The sequence below is a fragment of the Parus major genome, chromosome 21, assembly GCF_001522545.3.
Source record: "Parus major isolate Abel chromosome 21, Parus_major1.1, whole genome shotgun sequence".
NCBI lineage: Eukaryota > Metazoa > Chordata > Aves > Passeriformes > Paridae > Parus > Parus major.
In genome coordinates this window covers 1,374,003-1,396,811 of record NC_031789.1, presented here as the reverse complement: position 1 = coordinate 1,396,811, position 22,809 = coordinate 1,374,003, and the positions used below count along the sequence as shown (strand labels likewise).

The window sequence follows — 22,809 nt, the reverse complement described above, 5'->3', positions numbered from 1 at the left end:
CGGGGTAACCTCAAGGCTCTGCACAAGCCCAGCAGCACCCCCTGAAGCTTTGCCAAATGCAGACCAGGCAGCAGCAGGAAGGAATGAGGTTTTGGGGAAACAAGGAAAGTGAGGCAGAGCTGAGCCCTAACTCCAGGCCGGGGTCAGCAGGGTGGTGCCGGTGGCAGCTGCCCGGTCCGTGGGTGGCACCAGCGCAGAGGGACGGTCCCGGAGCCGGGATGCGGGGCAGGGCTCGCACGGGAACGGGCGGGACAGAGAAACTTCAGGCTGATCCAGAGCAGGAGGATGGAGGGCTGGCGGCTCTCCCCGAGCCTGTGGCAGGAGGAAAGCCACATTCCCGACCTTTCCCGGATCTCCTCCTGCCGCAGGTGCTGCCTGCTCCGAGCCTGCTGCTATGCCAAGCTGGCAGCGCGGCGGTGCCGCCCGGGACCCGTGCAGCCGCTCTCGGCTCCCCGGGCAGGGATCCCCACCTGCAGTGAGTGTCGCCCCTTATCCATACCATCCCCTCTTTGTCCCCCTTGCCGGGGGGCTCGGGGAAGGCCTCAGGTGCGGTGTGTGTCCCCGCAGGGTCGGGGACGTGGTGCCAGCGAGGCGCCTGCAGGTGCGAGCGGGCGGCGCGGCTGTGCCGGGCTCGGCTCCGCCGCCGCTGCCGGGGACGAGCCGGGAGGTGCTGAAACAAAAACTCCCTTTGCCAAACCATCTCCGGGGGCTGATCCGACAAGGGACGGCGCAGGCAGAGCTTCCCAGCCCTGCTGAGTCTCCTCCTCGGGGCATTTTGGCTTCGAGGTGAGGACAACAACCCTCCGGTGAAGTCGCGTCACGGGATGCGAGGAGGGGGAGCAGAGCTGACGTGATGTTCCAGCACAGCAAAACAAGGGAGGGGTGGATGGACACCTGCCCCTCGTCCCGGTGATGGGAAACGTCTCCTTGGCAGCCTGTCCGCTCCCTCCGCTTCCTGCTTCACAGCAAATTCCCTCCTGTTGCTCCAAAATAAAAGCAGAGAGCCCAAAGCAGCAGTTCCCAGCGTGCCGTGACTCAGCTGAGCCCAGCGAACACCCGTCTCCTCTCAGAGAGGTTTCCTCTGGAAGTACTCAGCAAAAACGACACTTGAGAGGTGACACGACTCAGCCCTGAACTGCCCCAACTTAGCTCTAAATTCAGGCTCTGAAAATTCCCAGTTTTTCTGAGGGATGGAGGAGTGGAGACTGGTGGAAGGGCTGGGGGCAGGAACGATGGTGTGGGAGGGACAGGCTTGGACTTCAATTATCTTTGTGGGTTCCTTCCAGCTCGGGATGTTCTGTGATCCCCTAAATCTCTGCTGTGACAGGATGGCCGGGAGCTTACCTCACACCCAGCGCTGAGCAAAACACAGTTCTCACCAGAAAAGAATGTTTTGGCCCAATTCTGCAACAACCCTGAGCACATTCCTTAGGAAAAGGCAGTTCAGGCAGTGGCTGCTTCCCCCCACTTCAGCATCCTCACGTTTTGTGCCTTGGGGTGTTGATCCCAGCAGGTCCCCGTGCTCCAAACCACCTTAGGGGGAGGTTCAGCAATGAAATAAAGCCACAGAAACAACAAAACACCGTTTCCTCAGGGGCTGATGCCCAGCTGGAATTGCCACCCTGGGTTGCCCCATAGCTGAAATCAATGGCAGCAGGAAATAGCCCTGAAATGGATGTTTCTGCCAGCTGTCAGCCAGGAATCACACCCTGCCACCCTCCTCCAGCCATGTGGAATCCTGGGGGAGATGAGGAAGGAGCCCTTTGCCCAGCAGGCATAAATCAAGGATTAAATCCTCACGGAGAGGATGGATAGCCCAGACAGATTGCAGGCTGGGATAAACTCAACCACTCTCCCTTTGTCAATTCTGGGTGAATTTTACCCATCCAGGAATTTTCCTGCTTGGACATCCAGCTGTAGAAATCCATTCATACAAATCCTCCAAATGCTGATGTTCTGGCTCAGATACTGCACCCCCTCAGAGCATTACAATAAACTGGGCTGCAAGAGTTGTGGTTTTCATACTAAGAAACAAAACCCACAGCTTCCCAGGAGGTATTTGGCTTTTGGGGGGACTTATTTCCAATTTAACCTGGCACAGGTTGAGGGGATAGGGTGGAGAAGCTTTCAGTGGAGCTCAGCCAGTTTAATAGACAAGAATATTGAATATAAGAATATAAGATATAAGAATATCTCCTATTCCTCCATGATAAAACTGATTGTGGACATGGAAAATCCTGAATTGTGGCAAATCCTGGTGTAGCCAATTAACACCATCCCAGGGGACTACCTAAATTAACCCAGAGAGCTGATGATGAGCCATGTCAGAGGGAGGGAAAGAGATTTTGTTGAGCTGAGTTCCCTTTTCTCAGCATCTCTCTGATTCCCATGTAAGTCACATCCTTATTCCTTGCCTCAGTTTCCCTACCAGCCCTGGGTGGGGATTTCCTCCCCTGCCTCAGTATCTGCCCATGCTGGGGTTCCCCAAAAAGCAGCACAGAGCAGCTGCAATCTCTGCCAGAAGTTATCCTCTAAATGATTGTTCAGTACCACCAATTTAATCAGAAATTAAACAACACAAGCAGCCTCTTTTCCCCCCACCTTCCATCACACACCACCGGCATTTTTTCCTCCCTGCCACTTATTTTGCTTCTAAATAAAGCTGAATCACACACCTCATGCCATGAGGAATTTGAAAGCACAACACTGTGCCCAGCACACGTGGGGAGAGGGATGGAGCATCTCCACATGCAGGGCTCTGAGAAAGCCCCACTATCAGGAAAAGCACCAAACACAGTCTCTGCTCAGCTCCTTCTCCAGCCAGAGACATTCTGGAGTCCCTGGGATCTTCCTCCACTCCCAGTGTTGCATCTCAGCCACTCTGCTGAGTTAGAAGGGGAGGATGCTTTGCACTGGCTGCGTTTTCTCCTTGCTCCAGGTAAGTTAGGATGGAAACAGTAAGACCTAGAATGGTGTTTTCCAGCCAAGACATCAAAAAACTGTCATCCAGGAAGAGAGTGGATCATGGAATCACAGACTCCTCAGAGTCAATCTCATTCCACCTTATAAGGGACACCTTGTACTGAGTGGTTCCTGTTGTCCCTCAATTTCTCTCATTTTACTCAGGGAAGCACTGGGAAAGCTGAGACACCCAGAGCCATGCACAGACTCAATTCCAGGCTGCCCCACACACCCAAAATCTCCTGCCAAGAACTCCCCCACCTAAGGCATCCCACAGCCAGGGCCTCCAGCCCAGCAGCAGGACCAGTATGGGAGGATTGTCAATATTTGCCCACTTTGGGCTCTCTGGAGGAGGGGCCCTGCTGAGGGTGCACAGCCATAAAAGGTGTGACCAGCAGCACCTGGGGCTCACCAAACCCTGGAGCTGCCACCACCAGAATGAAGCTCCTCTCGCTGCTCCTGTTCTGTGAGTTCCCCCCACCAGCTCCCACCCCTGGGAAAGCTCCCAGCTCCTGTCTGTAGATAGATGGGGAGGGAAATGCTCATTTTTGCTGTAGAAAGGTGGGATGGGAGGTTTTTTTTCCCCTGTGCTTCTAACCCCACTTCTCCAGTCCTAGGACTGGCCCTTGCCAGCTGCAACTTGGCCCAGTTTGGAATGATGATTGTTCAAAAGACGGGGAAATCGCCGCTGGCTTACAACGGGTACGGCTGCTACTGCGGCTGGGGGGGATCCAAACAGCCCGTGGATGCCACTGACAGGTATGTTGGGACAGGCTCAAGGCACAGCAGGTGGCCCTGGCCCTCCTCACCTCCCTCCTACAGCAAGTGGAATCTTGTTCCTGCTCCTGGGGGTGGAAATAGCAGTGAGAAAATTGTTGCTTGTCCTTAAAGCCTCTTTAGGAAGGGGTTCAGCGGCAGCAAAGATGCACAGCAAAGGTGTTGTTGATGTTCTGAGTGTTGTCCCAACTGTCCCCTGCCCTGACCTCGGCTCTGGTGCCCCCAGGTGCTGCCATGCCCACGATTGCTGCTACAAGAGATTGGTTTCCTCTGGCTGCAGCCCCAAAAGGACCATCTACAAATACACCTTCCAAGGAAACCGAATAACCTGCGGTGAGAGCGGGGTGGGGGCAGAGCTCTGAGCAGGGAGGCACAGCCACCCTCCACTCTCAGGGAGCTTCCAAGATCCCCTTCACACCACCCTGGCCTGGAAACCACATGGCAAATTTTATAAGGCAAATAACTATTTGGTGGATTATGGTGAAGTTCAGAGCTTGGAGACTCCCCTGAGGAGAGACTTTGTCGTTCCCAAGAGGCCAAATACCAAGGGTTTGAGATGAGCCTGGATGGGGGGACCCACAGCCACCCTGATTCCCCCAGAGCAAAGTCCTTGTCCCAAAGCCCATCCCAGTGATCCTGGCAAACACCACATCAGAGAAAGGGTTCCCTCCAGGGCCAGGCAGCTCCACACCCCACACCTGACACACCCCAAACTCAACAGAGGAGCTGTGCACGCTGTGGGGACGGTCAAAAACCACCCCCTGACCCCCACACCTTCCACCTGCTTCCATCCTCCCCTAATTTTCTTCCAGGAACAGGGAATGGGTGCCAAAGAGGGATCTGTGCCTGTGACAAGAAGGCAGTGGAGTGCTTCCAGAGGGCAGCCAGCACCTACCGCAAATCCTACGACAACTACCCCAAATCCAAGTGCAAGGGCAGAACACCTTCCTGCTGAGCACACCTGCCAGGCTGGGGCTCCAAAGCTCACAGAAACCACCAGAATCAGGGAGTTCTGCCTCCCCTGTGGCCAGGCAGGACGTGGCACAAACCTGTGGTGTCCAGCACCTTTCCCCAGAGCCTTAGCACAGGGAAGATCTGCTTCCCGTGGTTAAATAGCTCATAAAAATGAGGTAAAACCTGAAAATAAAGATGTGTTTTTCAATTGTGACCCGTGTTGTGTTTTGGGAATTGGTGGTGGAAGGGGTAGGTAACAGCATGGAGCTTGAGGGCTGATTTTTTGACCATCCTGCACATGTTTTTTCTTAAAAAATGACCACAAGTGACATTTTAGCAGCCAAACAGTAAATCTTAAGAGCCTGATTCTGTTAAGTGTTTCATTACAAGCAACAACATTCCCACCTCACGCTCCTACAGTAACTGTGGTATCTTTATACCTCCAAACCACTCATTTATTCTCATTTTCTACAGTCAATAACAATTCTAGAAGCTGAGACAGAGCCAATGCTGCCTTCTAAGGCTGGTGCCTGCACCCAGGAAAACTCCTAGGAGCCACCCCACAGCTCAACACCAGTACAAACCATCTTCCTTTCATCCAGCACTGGATTATGGATTGTCCTTCATGCCCAATTTCACTCCCAAAGCTCTGCAGACATGGAGAATGTGGCAAAGCTGTGAGATAAAACCAGAGTGCAGCTCCTGAGTAGGAACAAGGGACAGAAAACACAGAGCAGCATGGGCAGAAAACCCTTCCCCTACACAGATGTGCTTATAGAGATCAGCCAGAACCTGCCTAAACACTTAAAACTTCCAGTTCAACTAAATTCCTCACCTGCAGGGGCAGGATTTGGGAAAATAAGTCCAGGGAAGATGATGGTGGGAAATATGATGCAGGGAAAGAGGCCTTTCTACATCCTCCTGCTGCGGATTCACCCTTGAGAGGCTCACAGTGACCCTGCTGCAGCAACAGCCAAAACACCCTCAAATTTGTCAGCTAAGAACAAACAGTAATCCTGCTCAAAGCCCAAAGGGAATATCCACTGCTTATTGTCCGTCCTTGGCACTGGGTTATGGAGCACTCAGCTCCACCAAGGAGTAAACACATGCTATGTATGAATCATGGTGTTGTTCTGCTCTTCTTTCTCGCCTCCCTTCCTCTTCCCAGGAAAAACCACGACCTGTTTACAAAGCAAATTTCACTGTGTAAACTGAGTTCTGTGAAGAATGTTGTGCAAAGATTTCCTAGGGGAAAAAAATATAAATATATACATTAGGAAGGTGGAAATTTCAATGGGAAAAATGTGAAACAGACAAAATCAGTTTTAACATCTTTGGATATGGAATGGCTGTGCAGGCACAAAGCTACCCCAGCAAGATAAAGGGAATTTGACTGGTTTGTCAAGATCTGTGAGCCCAGCACATTAAGAGTTTATTTTAATCATATTACACTCAGAAATGAAAGCATTTTCAGCCCCAGATTTTGTTCCATGTATCAGAGGCCACAAGCTTTGGGCCAGTCTCTTCCTCTGCTGTTTGTGCTGCTGTTGCTGACCCCCTCTTTCATCCTGCACACGATGGGGTGAGGTTTGAGTTCCCTCCTCAGCCTCCAGGACAGCTCCTTTCACAGCTCCCAAGCTCCAGCCAACAACAAATCCCTTATCAGCTCTGGCTCCAGAGGACAAAAACCCAATTCATTAAGATCAAACCTCTCAGAGTGCACAACTGCAAACTCTTTATCTTTTCAAACCTGCAGAACACACCTGCCTTTCAGACCAAACTGCAGGGCAGGACACAGGTGACACAGCCACCTGCACTGCCTTGCCAAACCTGCTGTCACAACTCATCACCCCCTGAAGGAAATTGCACTTTCTCCCCACGAAGCTGTGACTCACCTCTCTTCCCACTACTGTAAAAATGACTGTTTTGGAGAAAAAGGAATTCCAACACCACCAGTTCTTCCAGAAGAACTCCTTTCTTTTTATTCTTCAAGTAACAGCAGCAGAGCACATCAAGTATCAGCCCAGTTCTTGGCAGTTCAGTAAAAAAAAAACATTCATAAACTTTAAAGCACAGACAAATTTTTCAAATGCAACACTTCTTCCTTTTTAAAAATCCCTTTCACCTCTGCCCTGGCTGATAAGGTGTCTCCTGTAATTTGATTAATAAATGTGATTTCTTCAAGCTTAGGGCTTGCTACAAGCCCAAAAACCTGAGTGGAGCTGAAACACTGTGAGCCATAAAACAAAGGCTGAGTCCCACAGTCCTTGCACCTCGAATTCTCAGTCCTACAGTGGAAAACACCACAGGAGTCAAGCTTACATCCTATTTGGTGACCTCACCAAAATGGAATTTGAGATGGAAAAAAATCCTACCCTGGAAAAAAGCTTGATTTATTATGAAGTGAAATAGGCTCCCAGGGATCACTGCTGCTTGGAAGCTTCTTCCCAAGACCCTTGGTCCTTTGGCTATAGTAATTTCATTTGGTTATTAACACCTATCCAGCTCCTGGTTTGGACTAAAGCCCTGGAATAACCAAAAACTCTGGAAAAGGGGAAAGAGATTCCAGGTGTTCAAGTAACAACAACTCACCAGACACTTTAAGCCTGTTCCTGTCACATTTTACCAAACTGGAAGAATCAGCTCTGCATTCTCATGAGTCCACTGGGATCATTGTTTTGGGGAGGTCTTTTTCCCCACTACAGGTCTCATCTTAAAGGAGCTGATCCCAAACCTCAGCAAGCATGGATGCAACAATCCCCATCTCCATGTATTCATCACTTCTGAACCAGCCCAGAGCAATGCCAGCAATTCCAGTGAGATTAAAACTTGTCACTGCATTCCTGCATGGCAAACAAAAGAGGAATGTCACGTTTGAGACAGCGCTGACTGACACACTTTGCTTTGGAGAGGATTCTGGGACTCTGTTCTCTTACTTTATTTGAATTTAAATAGAAAAAGACCCACCAGAGATATTCCTGAGTTGGTATTTGTAAAGCTTTCCCTGACAGCAAGGTAAAATAAAGCTCCTCTAGGCATAACCAAATAAAAGGCAAAAAAACCAAACCAAACAAGACCAGGCACATCAAGAGATGTCAAAACAAATCTGACACCGTTGTGTGAAGAAAAGGTTCTCACCTTCATCTAACTCCAAGACTACAGACTCAAGTCTTTACTTCCTGTTAAGTTTAAACAACTCTTCTCACCACAGGTTGATGCAGAATCAATGAGCAATTGTCCTCCCCACAAGCAAGGGAAGAGGAAGTTCTCTTTTTCTTGGAAATCTCACCAGAGACGGATTTTAAAATAACCACGGGTGCCTGGAAATTCTCCTAGGGGAATTTTGTCTTCTTTGTTTTATTTGCTTTTCTCATGAAAGCACTGAGTCATATGTTTAGGGCTGCCATGGCCTTCACCAGGGTGACGTGGTTGGCTGGCTCTGGCTCTGTCCTGGTGTCTGCACTGTCCCTCTTGGTGGCCAGGACCTTCTGCCGGTGCCTCTCCTCCTGCCGCTTCTTCTTCTCCAGCCGCTGCTGCTCCTTCCTTTGTTTCTTGGCTACCTGGAAGGGAAGGGTGAAAACACAAAGTTCAAACCACATGTGCTCTGCTCAGCTGGGGAAAAGTAATAAATAAGACAGGCAGATACTGAGGCAGCTGCCAGGGGACATTCCTAACTATTTGTCAGGGCTTTATTCCTGATTGTTTTGGGAAGAGTGCTGCATGTCACCAGGAAATGTTTGTGGGAGCAGTGACAGCTGCAGCAGAGACAAAATGCAGTGAGCAGAAGCTCTTTTTAACTGAAAGGAGAACAGAATTGCTGAGTGAGCAATGCTAAAGCAATCACTGAAGGTGCTCATGTTACTGCCAAACCCCTCACACACCTTTGGGTTTCTGCTGGCTCGGTTCTCTTCCCTGGATCCAGCTTGCTCCTTGCTGTTTTCTGCTTCACCTTGATGCAAGCTCTGATTTCCAAAGATTCTTGAACCAGTTCCATTCTCTTCCCACAGTGTCCTGCTGCAGGATTTCTGCTCCCTGCCCGGGGGCTCCTGCTGCTCCTCGGTACCTGCCAACAGCAGAGGTTTTCTCAGACATGCTGTACCCAGGAGCTGTCACACTGTCAGCCAATTCCTCTTCCCAGAAATCCTGGGGGTTTTTTGGAAGCTGGATTGAAACTGCCCTCCCTGACAACCTTCCTGAGCACAGAAGGCTGAGCACACAAGCCCCACCTGTCCTGCTGCTGTCCCCATCACCAGCATCACAGTCACACGAAGCCCCAGGTGACAAACTGTGCACTCACCTATTCCTTCCCCTTCCTTCACCTGCAAGATGGCAAATATTGCAGATTCCACGTTGTAGTCCTCCACTTCCAGAACGAGGCTTACTAAATCAATGTCCTGTCCACAAGAGGGGAAGGAGAACACTGAAGAAGTTCACATCCCTGAGCTACATTCACTTAACAACACCTACACCACTGAGAGGGGGCTGCTGCTGTTATGATCACTCAGTTGGTCTGTGCTTTATTTCTGAAAGGGTGAGGGGGAAAACCTTAAATTCCGGAAGATATCAGAAAAAAAGGAATATGCTGTTTTCAGTGTAAGTTTCCCCTCTTGGCCCTTTCTGTTCTAGCCACCTGCACAGTGCCAAGAGTGACAGATTATCCAATTATCTGGGATCTTCAATAACCCCAAAGGATTTCAGAACCTACAGGATTTGTTCCCAAGTAAATTTTATGAGAGCTGCAAGACAAATCTTCCAAAATTATTAGGCATCCACAAAAAAGTTGCTATTTCACCTGCATTTAAGGGTTGATTCTAGGATGAGATGCACCCTGATTGATGGCTCTGATACTCAAGTTTGTACAAGATGAGTGTTTTCTAGTATTTTTCCCAGGACTACTTCCATTTACCAAGGAGGTTTGAACATTAAGCACAGAAAGGCTCCTCAGTACTTACTGAACACCCAGTTGCATTGCACACTTTTTGTACAGCATCTTCCAGCTCCACTTCAGTCTCGTCTTCAGAGTCACCCTTCTGTGGCTTCACTTCCTCTGACTTATTTGAATTGTTCTGGCAAAGCATCTGAGGAAGAGCAAAGCCCAGCAGATCACATAAGCATGCAATCCAAAGAAGTCTGACATCCTAATAAAAGTAATTATCATGGCACACTTTTCTCAGGAACATCCCGTGTCAAACCATCAAAGCTGTGTAACTTCCACCATCACTGAGAGTTTCCTACATCTCCTGCACTGCTGAACAAACTCCAAATCATGAATCACAATAAACTAGCTTTTAAATTGATTGTTTTTAATACAGTATCACACCTCAGCTGTGTGCAGAACCTCGAGCACAGCACAGTTACTCCTCAACATCAAAAAGGGAGATACGAAGATATAGATAAAGGTATCATTCCTCCCTTCCCTTTCTTTTTCCATTTGAGGTTGATGATTATGTCATTCAGATGAGGTTGCTTCCAGACATCCCACACCACAGCACCAGCTTTGGGCTCATTTCCAGCCCAGAGGCTGAAATCCTCCCTCCCAGCCCCTTCTGGGAGAACCAGCAGCATGAGCTACAACAACCTCAGTGCTTTGCTCTCCCAGCACAACACAGAGACCCAGCTCTTCCCTCCATCCAGAATGAGACTGGAAATCAGCTGGCAGCACTCCTCAGCTCTGTTTGTCACCCACAGCCACCTCATTCCCTCACAACCAACCTCCATCCGAAGATAGGCTGGAGACTGTGAGTCATCACTGATCCTCCTGACGCTGTCGTAGTGCTCCCCGTACCTGTAGGCGATGTGCAGCTCCCTGGCATCGCTCCTGTCTGTGCCCCGGATCTCAACAAAAGAAAACAAACTGAAAATGAGGACTTGGAAGCAGCTTCACCATCGGATTTTCCACAGTATTAGTTTCTTGCAGTGATAGCAAACACTGTGAGGGAAGCAAGGATGTGGTTGCTGGAGCATTTGAAACAGGAAGAGAAGGAGGTTTGAAAGCCAGATGTAAAATATTGAGCAGTTACATCAGAACAAACAGAACATGGAATGAAAATATTTTTTGTGGAAAGCTCAGAACTATTTCCTGAACTCTCCACAGGAGCTATCAGTTTTCATCTTCCCAGAACCAACTTCAGCAAGAGCTCCCAGGGAATGTACCAAGTCATTTTACCCTCAGATGTGAGGGAATAGAGGCCATGGAAACAGTCACTCAGGCTAAATTTTGGACAAGATGCTGTTTTACCAGCATTCCAGGGAGCTGTGCTTTGTTTTTAAAAGAAAACAAATCCATGAAAATGTATTAACTCCATTCAGGAGCACTGTTAACAACCAATGTTGCTTTGCTTCGTCAGCACCAATTTACAGCAGTTTCCACAGAAAATTCCTGCTCTGAGAATTATCTGTACTGATGTGAGCATAGTTCCTACCCCAATTATCAGTGTCTCAAACTGTTAGATAAGAGCTACTCCAGCTCCTGCAAATACAGAAAATCCCAGTGCACTTGCAGACCAGCTTGGCTTGACCTGCCAGCCCAAGTTCAAAGACCTGGAGCAGACGTCAGCAAGCAAAGGACCAGAATTCCTTGCTTTAGGGCTCCAAGAGTTTCCCAACCCTTTTACGTCTGTGAATTGTCTTATCTCTGCTCCAGACCACACACCAAGTCACCTTGCAGTGGCTGTGGTCTGTGCTGTACTGATGACTTCAGCTTTTCCAACAAATAATTCTCCATCTATTTTACACTTGCTCACCTTCAGGTGCCAACTCAACTCTTGGTTATACTTAACTCCTGCTTTCTAGCCTATTCAATTATTCAAGTGGTGAAACTTGGTGAGATTTATTTTAAACATTTCTCCTATGCCAGAGCTTGAACAGGTGTGGAACAAATCCCTTTCAAAGCTCTTGAAAGATTTGAAAATTAGTGAATTTAGCTCTCTTTAGAGAAGCCTCTTTCCACTCCGGAGTGGGCCCAGAGAAGGCCACCAAATTGAGCCTGTTATCCAAAAAGCCAATAAAATAACCTACAAATCTCAGCTAACTTGAGTCTACAGTTGGATTCCATCATCTTAAAGGTCTTTCCCAACTTTAACAATTCTATTCTATAATAACAATCCTATAATTCTATTCTATTCTGTAAAATCTATAATTTACAGTCACTATCAAAAAAAGCTAAGGGCTGTTCAAAGACAAAAAAAAATCATGCAGAGATGTCCACCTGTAAAGAGCTTTTCATGATGCTACAGCTCTACTCACAGCTCTCTTAACACACTGTTCCCAAGGGCCTGAGACAACCCTTCACTAACAACACTGCTCAGGCAAGGCAGAACCTCACCACAAACTCTGTGCTGACACCCTAACACGGTCAATGAGAGGAGATTAAAGAACCAAGGACATCAAAAAGGACATCAAAATCTCAGAACATTATAACACTGAGGAACAACACATGAAAACCACCCCTGTGACCTCTGCAGGGTCACTTCCTCTGCACAGGTACTTCACCCACCTGTCCCACTGCCCATAGCTGCCTATAAATGAGAGTTTAAACTTGTTTGAGTTCAGGAATCCACGTGACGCTGTTTTAAATGTATTTAAGACATCATTGACAGCTTTCATCTGGTTTTTTAATCTTTATTGCCCTGTTTAATCTACATACTTCATTGGTTCTGTCTGTAAATAGAGGCCAGAAACAATTCTGACTTGAATTCAGGTTCTCACTTGATCAATGACCAGGCAGACTGAGCATGGACCCATTCCAGTGTGGACTTGCCATGGAAAAACAACAATAAAGAGAACACAAGGGACCTGATGGATTACTTGTTTCAGTGCCCCTCTATCAGAGGAAACCACACCACATCAGTCCTTTCCAGGAACTGATTAAACACCACTTCAAGGTTTTAAAATTTCTTTTAAAAGCTCACTTCTCTATCTGTCAGAAACCTTGGCATTCCACATCCCATGCAGCTGATCTTCAGGAGACAGCACAGCACTGAAGCTCATAGCTTAAAACCCAAATAAAAAATATACATACCCATCATGCACCCACTGTTTTCTTTCCTTCCCTCTCCTCCTAGCCAAAATCTTTGTGTTCCCCCTCCTCAAAAACCAAGCACAGCTCTGCACCACACCCAGCTCATTGCAGCTACTGCTCTTTTTTTAATAAATCAGGAATTTTCCACACTATTTTACATCCCTCAGGTAAAAAAACAGGTCAAAATGTAGAAGCTTTGTTTCTCACCTGCCACAGTGGAGCGTTAAGCTGATGAATAACCACATTCATTTGATTGTTCCTTGCAAAGGCCACAATAGCATCATTGCCAGCAAAAGTACCAGGCTTGGCCAAATTGGCAACTAAAGGAAAAAACATTCACAAGAGTTGGAACCTTATTTCTGATACTTCCAAAAGTAGTGGATGGATAATGAGGGGTGAGATTTCAACATGAGCCTGAGAAATTCTGGAAGGGAAATCCCACCTGTGAAACAATGAGTGCTGAGGCAAGAATTTGGCTGCAACATGAGTTAATGCATTTAAATGACCACAGAAATCTCTAAAAAAAGGCACTACACCCTTAGACTAAGCAAGGCCACTGGCTCTGTTAGCTCAGAAGGAGGAGTGGCTGAGTACTGAGTGACCAAACCACTTTGATGCATCATCTGCATGGTACCTGGCACATCAAAGGCTGTATTTGCTTCTGGTTTGGATCTTCCCCTCAGTTCCCAGGAGGAAATACTGAGTGCCAAGAGAAAGAAACCCAAAGAAATCGGCCACTCACCAAAACAGCTGAATACCCACCAGTATTCAAGGAGAACTAGACAATTTTTCTTAAGTTCCTTTTGAAAACACCTAATTTTTACTCCTTGCCTTTGTGGTCTCTCTTTCCTTCTCCAAATTTCCTAAATTTAAATAATTTCCAGGACAAATTCAATGCAGATTAAACAGCTCACTTTCCCACAGCATCTTAACAGCCATAAACATAAAATGTTGCTAAAAACTAGAGAGGAGCCCTAAGGGCTGAGGATGAGGAATAGGTTAGGAAGGAGATACAACCCCATGACACAATGATGTCTCCCAGGATGTGGCAGGGAGCCCATACCGTGTTTGTCAAAGGGCACATCATCCTCCACAAAAGGCTCGAAGTCCCCGCGCTGCCTCAGCATGAACTCCACGGTCTCCTGGCGGTGCCGCAGGTGGTTCCTGGAGTGTCCCTCCAGCTGGTCCCCCAGGGCCCGGAACAAGCAGTTGCTGAAATGAGGAGTGGGGGTGTGTGTGTGTGTGTGAGGCAGCAGAAGGAATAATGAGCTCAGGGAAAAGGGGCTGTGCTTGTTCTGTCTGTTTTAGCAAGGATAAGAATTCAAAGGAGCGCTCATTCCCTGTGGCTGCTGGGACAGCTGGGTCTGAGTGATTGTGTGATGGGAAAACTGCTGGGCCAAACTGCCAGGCTGACAACAGAACAACAAAGGACAATTCCCCTCTGAACAACCTCTCAGCAGAAGCGTTTACTACCCCTTCACCTGATAGAACAGAAGGGAGTGAAAGTGATCCATAAGGACATTTATGGACCTCTGTAAGCTCAGTCCTGCTGGACAGTGGAGCCCTCAGCCCCCTGGCCGAGCCGTCAGGCCCTACAGAAGCGCAGAGAACAGCGGAGATCCCTGAGGGGCACAGCGGGGACATCCTCACCCCTGCGGAGCACAGGGCCCACTTCAACCGGGAGCGGAAAATCCTCGGCCCCGGGACACGGGCATCCCACCCCGGGAGCGATCAAAACCCTCGCACCCCACGAGAAGGAGGAAGCCGTCAGCCTTCGGATGTGCGGGGAATCGCCGGCCCCGGGGTTGCTGTGGGGACACCCGCTGTGGGGACACCCGCCGCAGCGCTCACCCATCTCCCGGCACCTCCCGCAGCTTGAGGCCGAGGGCGCGGAGCTGCCCGGCGAAACCGCCGCCGCTGTGGGCCGGAGCGGGGCCCGGGGCCGGTCCGGCGGGGGAATGCCGGGGCCGCCGGCCCTTCCTGGCGCCGGTGGCGGGCCGGGCCTTGGCCGCCTGCTTGCGGGACATCCCCGCCGGGGCCGCCGCCGCCGGTCACGTGACACCGGCACCGGGAGCGAGTCACGTGGCGGAGACACGTGGAGGGAGTCACGTGGCGGCGGCGGGACGGGGTCACGTGAGCGCCCGCCCGCCTGGGGGATCCTCGAGGAGGAAGAAGAGGAGGAAGAGGAAGAGCAAGAAAAGGAGGAGGAAGAGGAGGAGGAAGAAGAGGAGTTTCCCGGGGGGGAAACTGAGGCTCGGGATCGAAAACCCGCAGCGGCGAAGGGAAGGACGGCGCAGCCAAGCGCCGGAAGCGGCGCGTCCACGGGGAAAGGCTGGGGAGGCTGCGGAAAGCAGCGCCACAAATCATCAGTGCTGTGCCAAAAGCTGCCGGATTGCGGCTAATTGGCCTCCATCGCTAATTGCACTCTTCTGCTGCCCAGCACAGCTCCCGGCACTCACCGTGACGCCCCGCGCTGGGCTCAGGGTGGGCGCTCTCACCCCACCCCAGAGCGGGGCTGATCCACCCAAACCAAAATTTACTGGAACGTGAAATAAGCGAAATAAATCTTAGTGAGTTTTATTAAATCAGAGAGGTGAGCAGATGGAATACCCGCGAGGTGGCACCAGGAGAACAGGGCTGAGAGCAGGGGTGCGGCAGGACAGGAGCTGAGACAGCACCGATAAATTAAATGTGGTAATTGTAATAAACTGAACCTCCGCCTCTTGTTTCCTTTTGCACTGAGGGAGACTCCTCACAAGATGCTGTGAGGAATCCACATCCAAACAGCTTCCTGAGGAACACAACAAAACAGAAGTACAGTACAAGGCTTCACATCACAGCTATTTTTAAGTTGTATATCATTTTTCTGTGCCTCTCCTGAGTCAGGACAACCTGAACCACAGCTCAGCACAGGGAGAAGCTCACAGGACTATCCCCAGGATCTCCTGGGGTGTTTTGGCTTCTGAGGATTTTACTAGGCATGACACAACTGCTCTTTTACATCTCTTTCCTGCTATAAACAATTCCATACAAAGCCTTTCATAGAAATAAATGTTTTTAATGCAAACACACTAAAAGCAGGAAAACAGTGTCAGTACAGAAACTGACTGGAAATGATTAATGAGGCAGTAATTAGCCTGAGGAGCATTAAGAAGCTGTGAGCAATTCAGATAAGCACAAGGCACGTGCCAGCCAGGGAGCATCACTCGTGACAGCAGAGACAAAGCACAGCCAGGATCAGGGCTTGGCTGAAAACTTTGTCAGTGGGGAGGACAACAAAAATCTATTTTTCCATCACAAAAAAACACAAACAAGTCACCCCCACCCACTGGTAGAACAGAGAGCAGATAGACATGGAGCATAAATTCATTCCCACTAGTTTTAAACTTTTTATATTAGGAGTATAGTTGTCCCTCTTGGTGTCTGTTCCATCTTCTGCAAGGTGTCATAATCAGGAATCAGGAAATTTTAAGACATTTTGGACATGGGAACTGACAGAGCAAATTTGAAGCTTCTAAACTGTTGTAATATAGCAAGTCTGTTTTCTACTTTCCTGAATCTTTTTAACAGCATGAACTTGCTGACAAAGAGTTATGTGAAATGCAAAAGAAAACGGTCTTTTTAAAGATAAATATTTGAGACTTCAGTCTGGCTGGCAGTTCACCAGCCTTCTTCCAGATATTCCTGCACTTTGATACCAACTTCTGCAACTGAGAGATACTCAAGCTCCTAAAATTTGGGGTCATCCAAAAGTCCATCAAGCACCACCACATGCCACATCAGCAGAAACACAGCAGTGCTGGGGCACTTTGACGAAGCTTGCTTACGACAAAGCCTCTATTTCTCAGCAATAAGTTCTCACCTCACCCCTTCCTCCAGCGAGTTCATGAGATTAGAGCCTTCCTGAACTCCTTGCCCTCGACATCTGCAGTTGTTTCGTTTCTTTCTGCTGCTCCTCTCTAGGAGGGAGAGGCTGGGACATGGAGGCAGAGGCAGTGTGAGCATTCAGGGCCACTTGAGGCTACCAGCGTGGTACTGTGTGTCTTCTGCTGGTAACACTGACCTCATCTGGCTTTTTGGGATTAGTGATCTTTCCTTTCATTCCTTCCTTCCATGGGATTCTTGCTGAGAAACCATCTGTATTTTACTCCTCAAATAAAAAAGCAGAAAGAAATTAGAGACTGAGGCATTTTGTTTAGGCATTCTTTTTCAGACAAGATGAATATTCACAAAACCACTCAGGAAGGGCATTCCCAAGTGCATGAGGTTGTTTGGTGAACACCACAGCAAAGAAGATGCTCCCACCATCTAGGACACTGGTCTTGATTTTAGTTTCCAGATCTCATGGACTCTGAGAGACCCTGGTTGGGCCTCAGTTATGCTTGGGTTTGTACTCAAAACTTGACTAAAAGAGTTATCCTAGGATGAAAAAAGGAAATACCCTAGCATAAAAGAGTTAATAACAATTAGACATTCAACAGTCGAATTTATAATTTCAATCTCATTCTTCACTTGGTGCTGTAGGGTAATAAGTATTTCTAAACCAAGAGCCAACTTCCTACCCAGAGTGCTCCAAACTGGTGATAATTATTTTCTAATCAAAGCAGTGCATTCAGTGTTAGAAATGGGGAATTCCCCCAAGCCTGTCACTGTCCAGAAAAACACTGTTTAGAAACAATGAAATTGCTTTCAACTAAGAGAGTTGTAATTTAATAATAATGGTAGTGTCTGGCTGTCAGTGGTCTGCTAATGCCATGGAGTCTGCTTCCAGACAGGAATTGCCCACTGATATTATCAGTCCTTGTAAACTGTCTTGGCTGGGAAGTCAATCATTAACTCTGGTCCTCATGCCATAAAAACATCGTATTGTAAGAGCATGACTCGCTTAAGGCTCTCACCAATCAACCAGGCACACAACAGGAATACAGCAACACATAAAAGGAGCCAGAGACTCGGGAAATCCTTCAGCTAAGGGGAGACAAGCTGCACCGAGGTCTATCTCCATGGAGAAATCCACTGACAAGGCAAACAGATGGTCAGCTCCTGGAGCAGTGCAGGCTGAGGCAGACGGTCCCGCGCCCGCGGCGGGAGGTGCTGCAGAAATGAGCGGGACAGGATCCGTAACACAAAACTCCAAACGCGAGAAGAGAGTGAGATTCACTGAAGAGTGTGCTGAAGAAATGGAGAGACCTTCAGGAACAGAGAGAGACTGTCCTGCTGCCTTTAAACCAGCAGTTTTGGAAGGAGACTCTCCAAACTCAAGGCCACTTGCTGTGCTAAGGGACACAATCTCTCCCGAAATGAGCACGTTGGAACTGAACCAGCAGCGCTCACACACAGCCACCCTGGATATGGACTGCATGATCTGCTTCAACAAGTACAGCATCTACAGAGTCCCAAAGCTCCTGGACTGCCAGCATGCCTTCTGTGCCATCTGCCTGAAGCTGATCCTCAGGAAAGAGGAGAACACCTGGATAATCACCTGCCCTCTTTGCAGAAAACCCACCTTCGTGTCAGGTGGGCTCATCCGCACGCTCCAGAATAAAGAAGACATCCTGGAGTGCTTGGAGAACCTCGATTCAAACCCTGGGGTGTACATCTGTGCCATGGGGCTGGATGGCAATAGCTGGACTCAGAGCAGCCAAGACATTTTAAACACAGAGGAAAACAGCCCAGCACACACCAGCCTGGTTGTGCAGAGACTCGTGCTGCTCCTGCTGCTCGGGGTGATCCTTGCCATCCTCATCCTCCCCTTTATGTACTCAGGGAGGGTAAAATGGGTAATTTGTCTGCTGCTTACTCTGGGGTTGCTCATGTCTATGGTGCTTTGCTGCACTCCTAAACTCCACTGCAGGTGCAAGAAGGACTCCTCCACCTCCTGTGACAAGGAGATCCACGTTGTTACTGTTGCCTGAAACAATTAATCTGCAAGTCTCAGAGATCAGGGACTGGGCCAACAGGCACGCTGGGCATACCATTGAGTTATGGACTTAAAAACAATCTCTCAGAGAATAAATTCAACAGTTGGCTGAGCTGGCTCAATGCCAATGCCCAGTGTTCTTAAATCTCATTACTGCAAACAAAATGAACTATTTATATGGAGATATTTATGTGTTTTCCACATGTTTTTTTTTTTTATCCCAGACTAGTAATTGTGTTGGTTTGCTTTTGCCATTTTGTTCATGTCTGTGTCCCCTCCTGATCAGCCCTGCAGGATGTTATCTGGAACACTTGGGAGGTGATGTCCTGCAAAACCCCACTGTTCCCACTCTCTGAACACACAGACACCTTTCCTTGGGACTGGGTGGGAAATAAGGCTGCTAAATCAGGGAGTGGGTGTTTGGAAGAGAGTTGTTTTAGCCCAGATTACCATTTTAATCCCTGGCAAGGATGGGAAAGGGATTGGGGAAAGAGATGTCAGTTGATGCCATTTGAAGTGACACACAAAACTGGAGAGGAAGAAGCAAAACCAACACTTGAGCCTGTGGCTTGCAAAGGGCAAGGCTCAAAAACCTCATGACCCTCCAAATTCCCCACGTTCTTTAGCACAGAAATAGTTCCTCTCACCTGCATTCATCTGGCACCCTTCAGGACCTCTCCTCTTGCCCTTTTTATGCTGCCCTTGGAGATGCTCATAGAGGTAAACAGAAATCAACTGCTGCGCCAAACCACGTGTGATATTTTTAAATGGAAAGTCTCCATTAAATTTAAATAGTATTAATTGCTCATTGACTTCTTTGTATCAATTCCTCATGGTCAGTTAATGTCAAAACAATTCCTAATTTCCTTTTTGACAGGAATTGCAGCTGAAAAAGCGTATTAGGGGGTCTGGAGAGCTGAGTTGGTGAGTAAAGCAAAGCAGTAATGTGTTGGAGTGTTCCTTCATTTGAAAGAAAATACCTAGTTGCTAAGAAAATTCCCTTAAACCAAACTAAAACTGAGGAAAAAGATGGATTTCTCTAGTTAAACTGCATGTTTAAAGAGTGTCAAGGAGCTCAGGAGACCTTGGATCAGGTAAATATTTGTGTTTGATAAGGATGGAAACTGATGTCCTGTAGTTGCTCAGTACATAAATATACAGAGTGTCTCACAGCAGATAAAACAGATTAGACTACGAGGGTAGGAGCTCTTGTGCTCCTAAAGTCTTGGAAAACACAGGCTTGTTTTCTGTCAGGAATGGGAGTCTTCAGAGGAAATAAATCCCTTGGGTTTTCTCATCTCTTTGGACAGCAACAGGCTTACTGCAGAATAGATATGATATTTGCTAATAACCAACTAGAAAAGAAAAAAAAAGCTTTCCAGTTGGGAAAAAGGCAGGTAGTTTTAAACCCAAATACTCTATTATTCCAAATATAAAGACTGGACCAGATATTTAGCTGCTCTGAAAATAATTTCAGAAACACTGGGCAAGTCGTTCAGCTCCCAGACAATATTTTTGTCCAGTTCCCTTCACCCACACCAGTGGGTGACTGGTACTGTAAAGGTCTGTAACAAATGTATTAATATTGGCCTGAACAGATCATTCACAAGGTATTCTGCCAGCCCACGTATGTTTTCAGCACATGGGCGTGAAGAAATGAAAACAGAATGAACATGATCAGTAAAATCTGCTATTATGCTTCAACCTATCCTTCCAAAAGAATTGTTTTATTACACTACTTTCTACAGAGCCAAAAAAATGGGGGCAGCAGGAAAGGGCAGCATAAAGTGTGATTTCCAGGGAGAGACTGGCCCTCTGGAAGAATCCCTATGGATCCATAGAATTATGAAGCAGCACCTTCTAAGTTTTCCTTCAGCAGTTCCACTGAAATGTTTTTCAGCCTGAGAGCCGCTAACACCCGGGTGATTCAGAGTTCACAGATGCTGGTGGCAGTCATGAGGCTCTGGAACCTGGTATCTTTTGAACAGATTCCCATCTGACAACATAAGGCTTGATAACCATTTACGACTTGGAAGCGGCAATTAAGTTTACAGAGAAAAGGCTAATGGGATTATATTCCTACTCCAAAATGTAAAGGGTTTGCTTGCACTCGAGTTTAATTCATGCTGGTCATTTTGTTAAGAAAGTTTCAGCTCTGAGGTCCTGCTTACCTTACCTGGCTAGCTCCTGATTTTGGACAGTGACTGGGTAGTACACTATCTACTAGATATATTAGATATATCGTACTATCTATGGCCCAAGAGAGGCGGGATTACAATGAGAAATGGGGCTAGGCAGCATTACCTCATCCTCACCATCTCCTCAGACGATCCCGGGGTCAGCTCGGTTCGTTGGAGCATGGTGCTGACAACACCAAGATCGTGGTTGTGATCCCTTCCATGGGCCATTCACTAAAGGAATTGGACTTCACTATCTCTGTGGGTCCCTTCCAACTCAGAATATTCCAACTCAGCGCCCTCCATCCCCTCAGCCCAGCGCGGTTCCCGCCCTCCCTAAGCACTGGGCCGCGCCGATGGCGCAGTGCCGGCGGGGAGGCCGGGCAGGAAGAGGCGGGCATCAGCGGCCGCAGTCCGTGCTCGGTTCCCGGTACGCGGTGCTTGGTTGGTGGCGCTGGGTTCCCGGTGCTCGGTGCTCGGTGCTCGGCCGGACTGGCGGCAGGTCGGGGCCGGGCCGGGCGGGTGGGAGAGGGGCTGGCGGGGTCACACCGCGGGCTGAGGGGCGAGCGGGCGGGACCGTCCCCTCAGGCCGCTCCCTCGGGACGCTCCCCTCAGGCCGCTCCCTTGCTCTGCCCGCTGCGTCCCTCCCCTCAGCGTGGCCAGAAGCGCCGCTTTCCGTAAATAAGTGCGTGTGCTGGATCAGCGGAGACTTCGGACGTGAAGGATTTGTGGTAAAAGTGAACACGGGCAGCTGTGGCGGTGTCCGCCCTCACAGCTTCCCCAGCTGAGCTGGTGCCTTCACGCTTCTCGATGTGCTGTTCCCTCTCCGCAGCTTTGCTCACTTCACTGTCAGGACATCGCTTCTCAGCCGCTGCTGTGCAAACTTTAGGATTAACTGAATTAAATACGCTCACTTTCCCAACTACTTAAGCCTTGGGCTTCTCCATGTCCCTCTCCCCTCGGGCTCTGATCCCTGTGGCCCGTTCATATTGCATTGATGCTTTCTTGCATTGAGACAATTGAATTAACGGCATTCCGTGTTCATACCTCGTATCTACGGATTAAAAGCAGAGGCCGTGGTGCTCCCAGCATCTCTGGAGCCATGTGCAGGTCCCCAAAAAATCTCTTTTGCCCAAATGTTTCCGCAGTCACAGCATCGTGTGTGATGCATAACCACAATTGGGCTGTGCTGTCTCCACTGTGCCTCACACAGAACTCTTTGAATATCTGAACATCTGAATAATTACCTACAACTGCTTCTCTGAAGTTAATAGGATGCCTCATTAACTTTGGAGGGTTGTGGAGATGATGGTTTGGTCGCTTTTGTCACATTTTAGGACAAATGTGACGCCACCTTGTCTCTGTTTCCTCTTTCAGCTGCACGGAACATGTGTATTGTACAGCTTTAGATCCCCAAAGGAATTATCTTTCTGCTTTCCAAACAGGATTGCATGAGCTGCTGTATAAAATACACCATCTCTCAAGAAAACAAAGGGTTTTGTGTGAAAAATGAGAGCTGGAAGTGATAAAAAATTCTCTTTCAAGTGACAGTTCAAATTATGGCAATGCTGTTGATTGCTGAACCACGCTGTTCAAGGCAGGGATGGGAATTCCACTTTTGGAATAAATAACTTTTGAAATATGCTTCTAACTCTCGCTTCCCTCATCTTGGATTTGTGGCGAAACTTCTTGGCCCAAATTTTACATAGTAAATCACACATTGCCCTTTTTTTACTGCCCTGAAAATCCCAAGCCCATTTTTTTCCTACGTGTTTATAAGGAAAAAGATACCTGTGTAGAGGGAACTACATGGATCTGAGCATCTTCAGAGCAAAGTCTTCCAGAAACTTTCTCTGGGTATTTTAGCTGCTCAGCACTCTGAATTATTTGTTGCATGCCAGGAGCCACCATTGTGTTGCTCCATTATTGCTCCATATTTCATGTTATTAGGAAATTAGGTTAAACAGTTGTACTGCTCATGAATCTTTTTTGGCTGTTTC

At 48.3% G+C, this 22,809-nt stretch overlaps 4 protein-coding genes across 11 annotated transcripts in view; 3 read left to right on the top strand and 1 right to left on the bottom strand.

Annotated features, from left to right (window-relative positions):
- Positions 1-2,403: 2,403 nt before the first annotated feature.
- On the top strand, positions 2,404-4,906 carry LOC107213625 (basic phospholipase A2 RVV-VD-like). The gene is made up of 4 exons (XM_015648233.3): positions 2,404-3,427; positions 3,573-3,720; positions 3,965-4,071; positions 4,551-4,906. The coding sequence occupies exons 1-4, from the start codon at positions 3,400-3,402 to the stop codon at positions 4,691-4,693; spliced, it is 426 nt and encodes a 141-aa protein (XP_015503719.1). The 5' UTR covers positions 2,404-3,399; the 3' UTR covers positions 4,694-4,906.
- Positions 4,907-6,101: 1,195 nt separating this feature from the next.
- Positions 6,102-21,169, bottom strand: OTUD3 (OTU deubiquitinase 3). 7 transcript variants are annotated; one of them, XR_001524771.1, is made up of 9 exons: positions 14,564-14,754; positions 13,776-13,924; positions 12,920-13,032; positions 10,405-10,527; positions 9,645-9,770; positions 8,990-9,086; positions 8,574-8,755; positions 6,588-8,252; positions 6,102-6,360 (listed from the first exon to the last, which is right to left on the bottom strand). XR_001524771.1 is itself a non-coding variant. In XM_033519310.1 (9 exons), exons 2-9 carry the CDS (start codon positions 16,715-16,717, stop codon positions 8,079-8,081), a joined length of 1,107 nt encoding a protein of 368 aa, XP_033375201.1. In that variant the 5' UTR covers positions 16,718-16,862; positions 20,937-21,169; the 3' UTR covers positions 6,649-8,078. The 7 variants fall into 7 exon arrangements, 4 of the variants coding, with proteins under 4 accessions (XP_015503713.1, XP_033375203.1, XP_033375201.1 ...); XR_001524772.1 differs by having other exon boundaries at positions 6,102-6,721; positions 7,285-8,252; XR_001524773.1 differs by having other exon boundaries at positions 6,102-7,535; positions 7,831-8,252.
- On the top strand, positions 16,856-19,440 carry RNF186 (ring finger protein 186). Its single transcript, XM_015648228.2, has one exon. The coding sequence runs from the start codon at positions 17,716-17,718 to the stop codon at positions 18,625-18,627; it is 912 nt and encodes a 303-aa protein (XP_015503714.1). The 5' UTR covers positions 16,856-17,715; the 3' UTR covers positions 18,628-19,440.
- A 53-nt stretch (positions 21,170-21,222) lies between the features above and the next one.
- The window catches only part of TMCO4 (transmembrane and coiled-coil domains 4), a 37,012-nt gene continuing 35,425 nt past the window's right edge, over positions 21,223-22,809 (top strand). The window contains exons 1-2 of one of the 2 annotated variants that reach the window (XM_015648220.2): positions 21,223-21,311; positions 21,425-21,540. The gene's annotated coding sequence lies outside the window, so the exon portion shown is untranslated. The remainder of the gene's footprint in view (positions 21,312-21,424; positions 21,541-22,809) is intronic. The other variant, XM_015648225.2, reaches the window with a different exon arrangement.

Excerpts from the sequence above, each read along its gene's own strand:
- RNF186 (XM_015648228.2), top strand. The coding sequence starts at position 17,716 with ATGGAGAAATCCACTGACAAGGCAAACAGATGGTCAGCTCCTGGAGCA.
- LOC107213625 (XM_015648233.3), top strand. The coding sequence starts at position 3,400 with ATGAAGCTCCTCTCGCTGCTCCTGTTCT. Across the intron at positions 3,428-3,572 it reads CCTCTCGCTGCTCCTGTTCT|TCCTAGGACTGGCCCTTGCC; the intron begins GTGAGTTCCCCC and ends CCACTTCTCCAG. Across the intron at positions 3,721-3,964 it reads CCCGTGGATGCCACTGACAG|GTGCTGCCATGCCCACGATT; the intron begins GTATGTTGGGAC and ends TGGTGCCCCCAG.
- OTUD3 (XM_015648227.1), bottom strand. The coding sequence starts at position 14,739 with ATGTCCCGCAAGCAGGCGGCCAAGGCCCGGCCCGCCACCGGCGCCAGG. Across the intron at positions 10,528-12,919 it reads TTAACGCTCCACTGTGGCAG|ATCCGGGGCACAGACAGGAG; the intron begins GTGAGAAACAAA and ends TCTTTTGTTGAG. Across the intron at positions 9,771-10,404 it reads CAGCCTATCTTCGGATGGAG|ATGCTTTGCCAGAACAATTC; the intron begins GTTGGTTGTGAG and ends GCTCTTCCTCAG.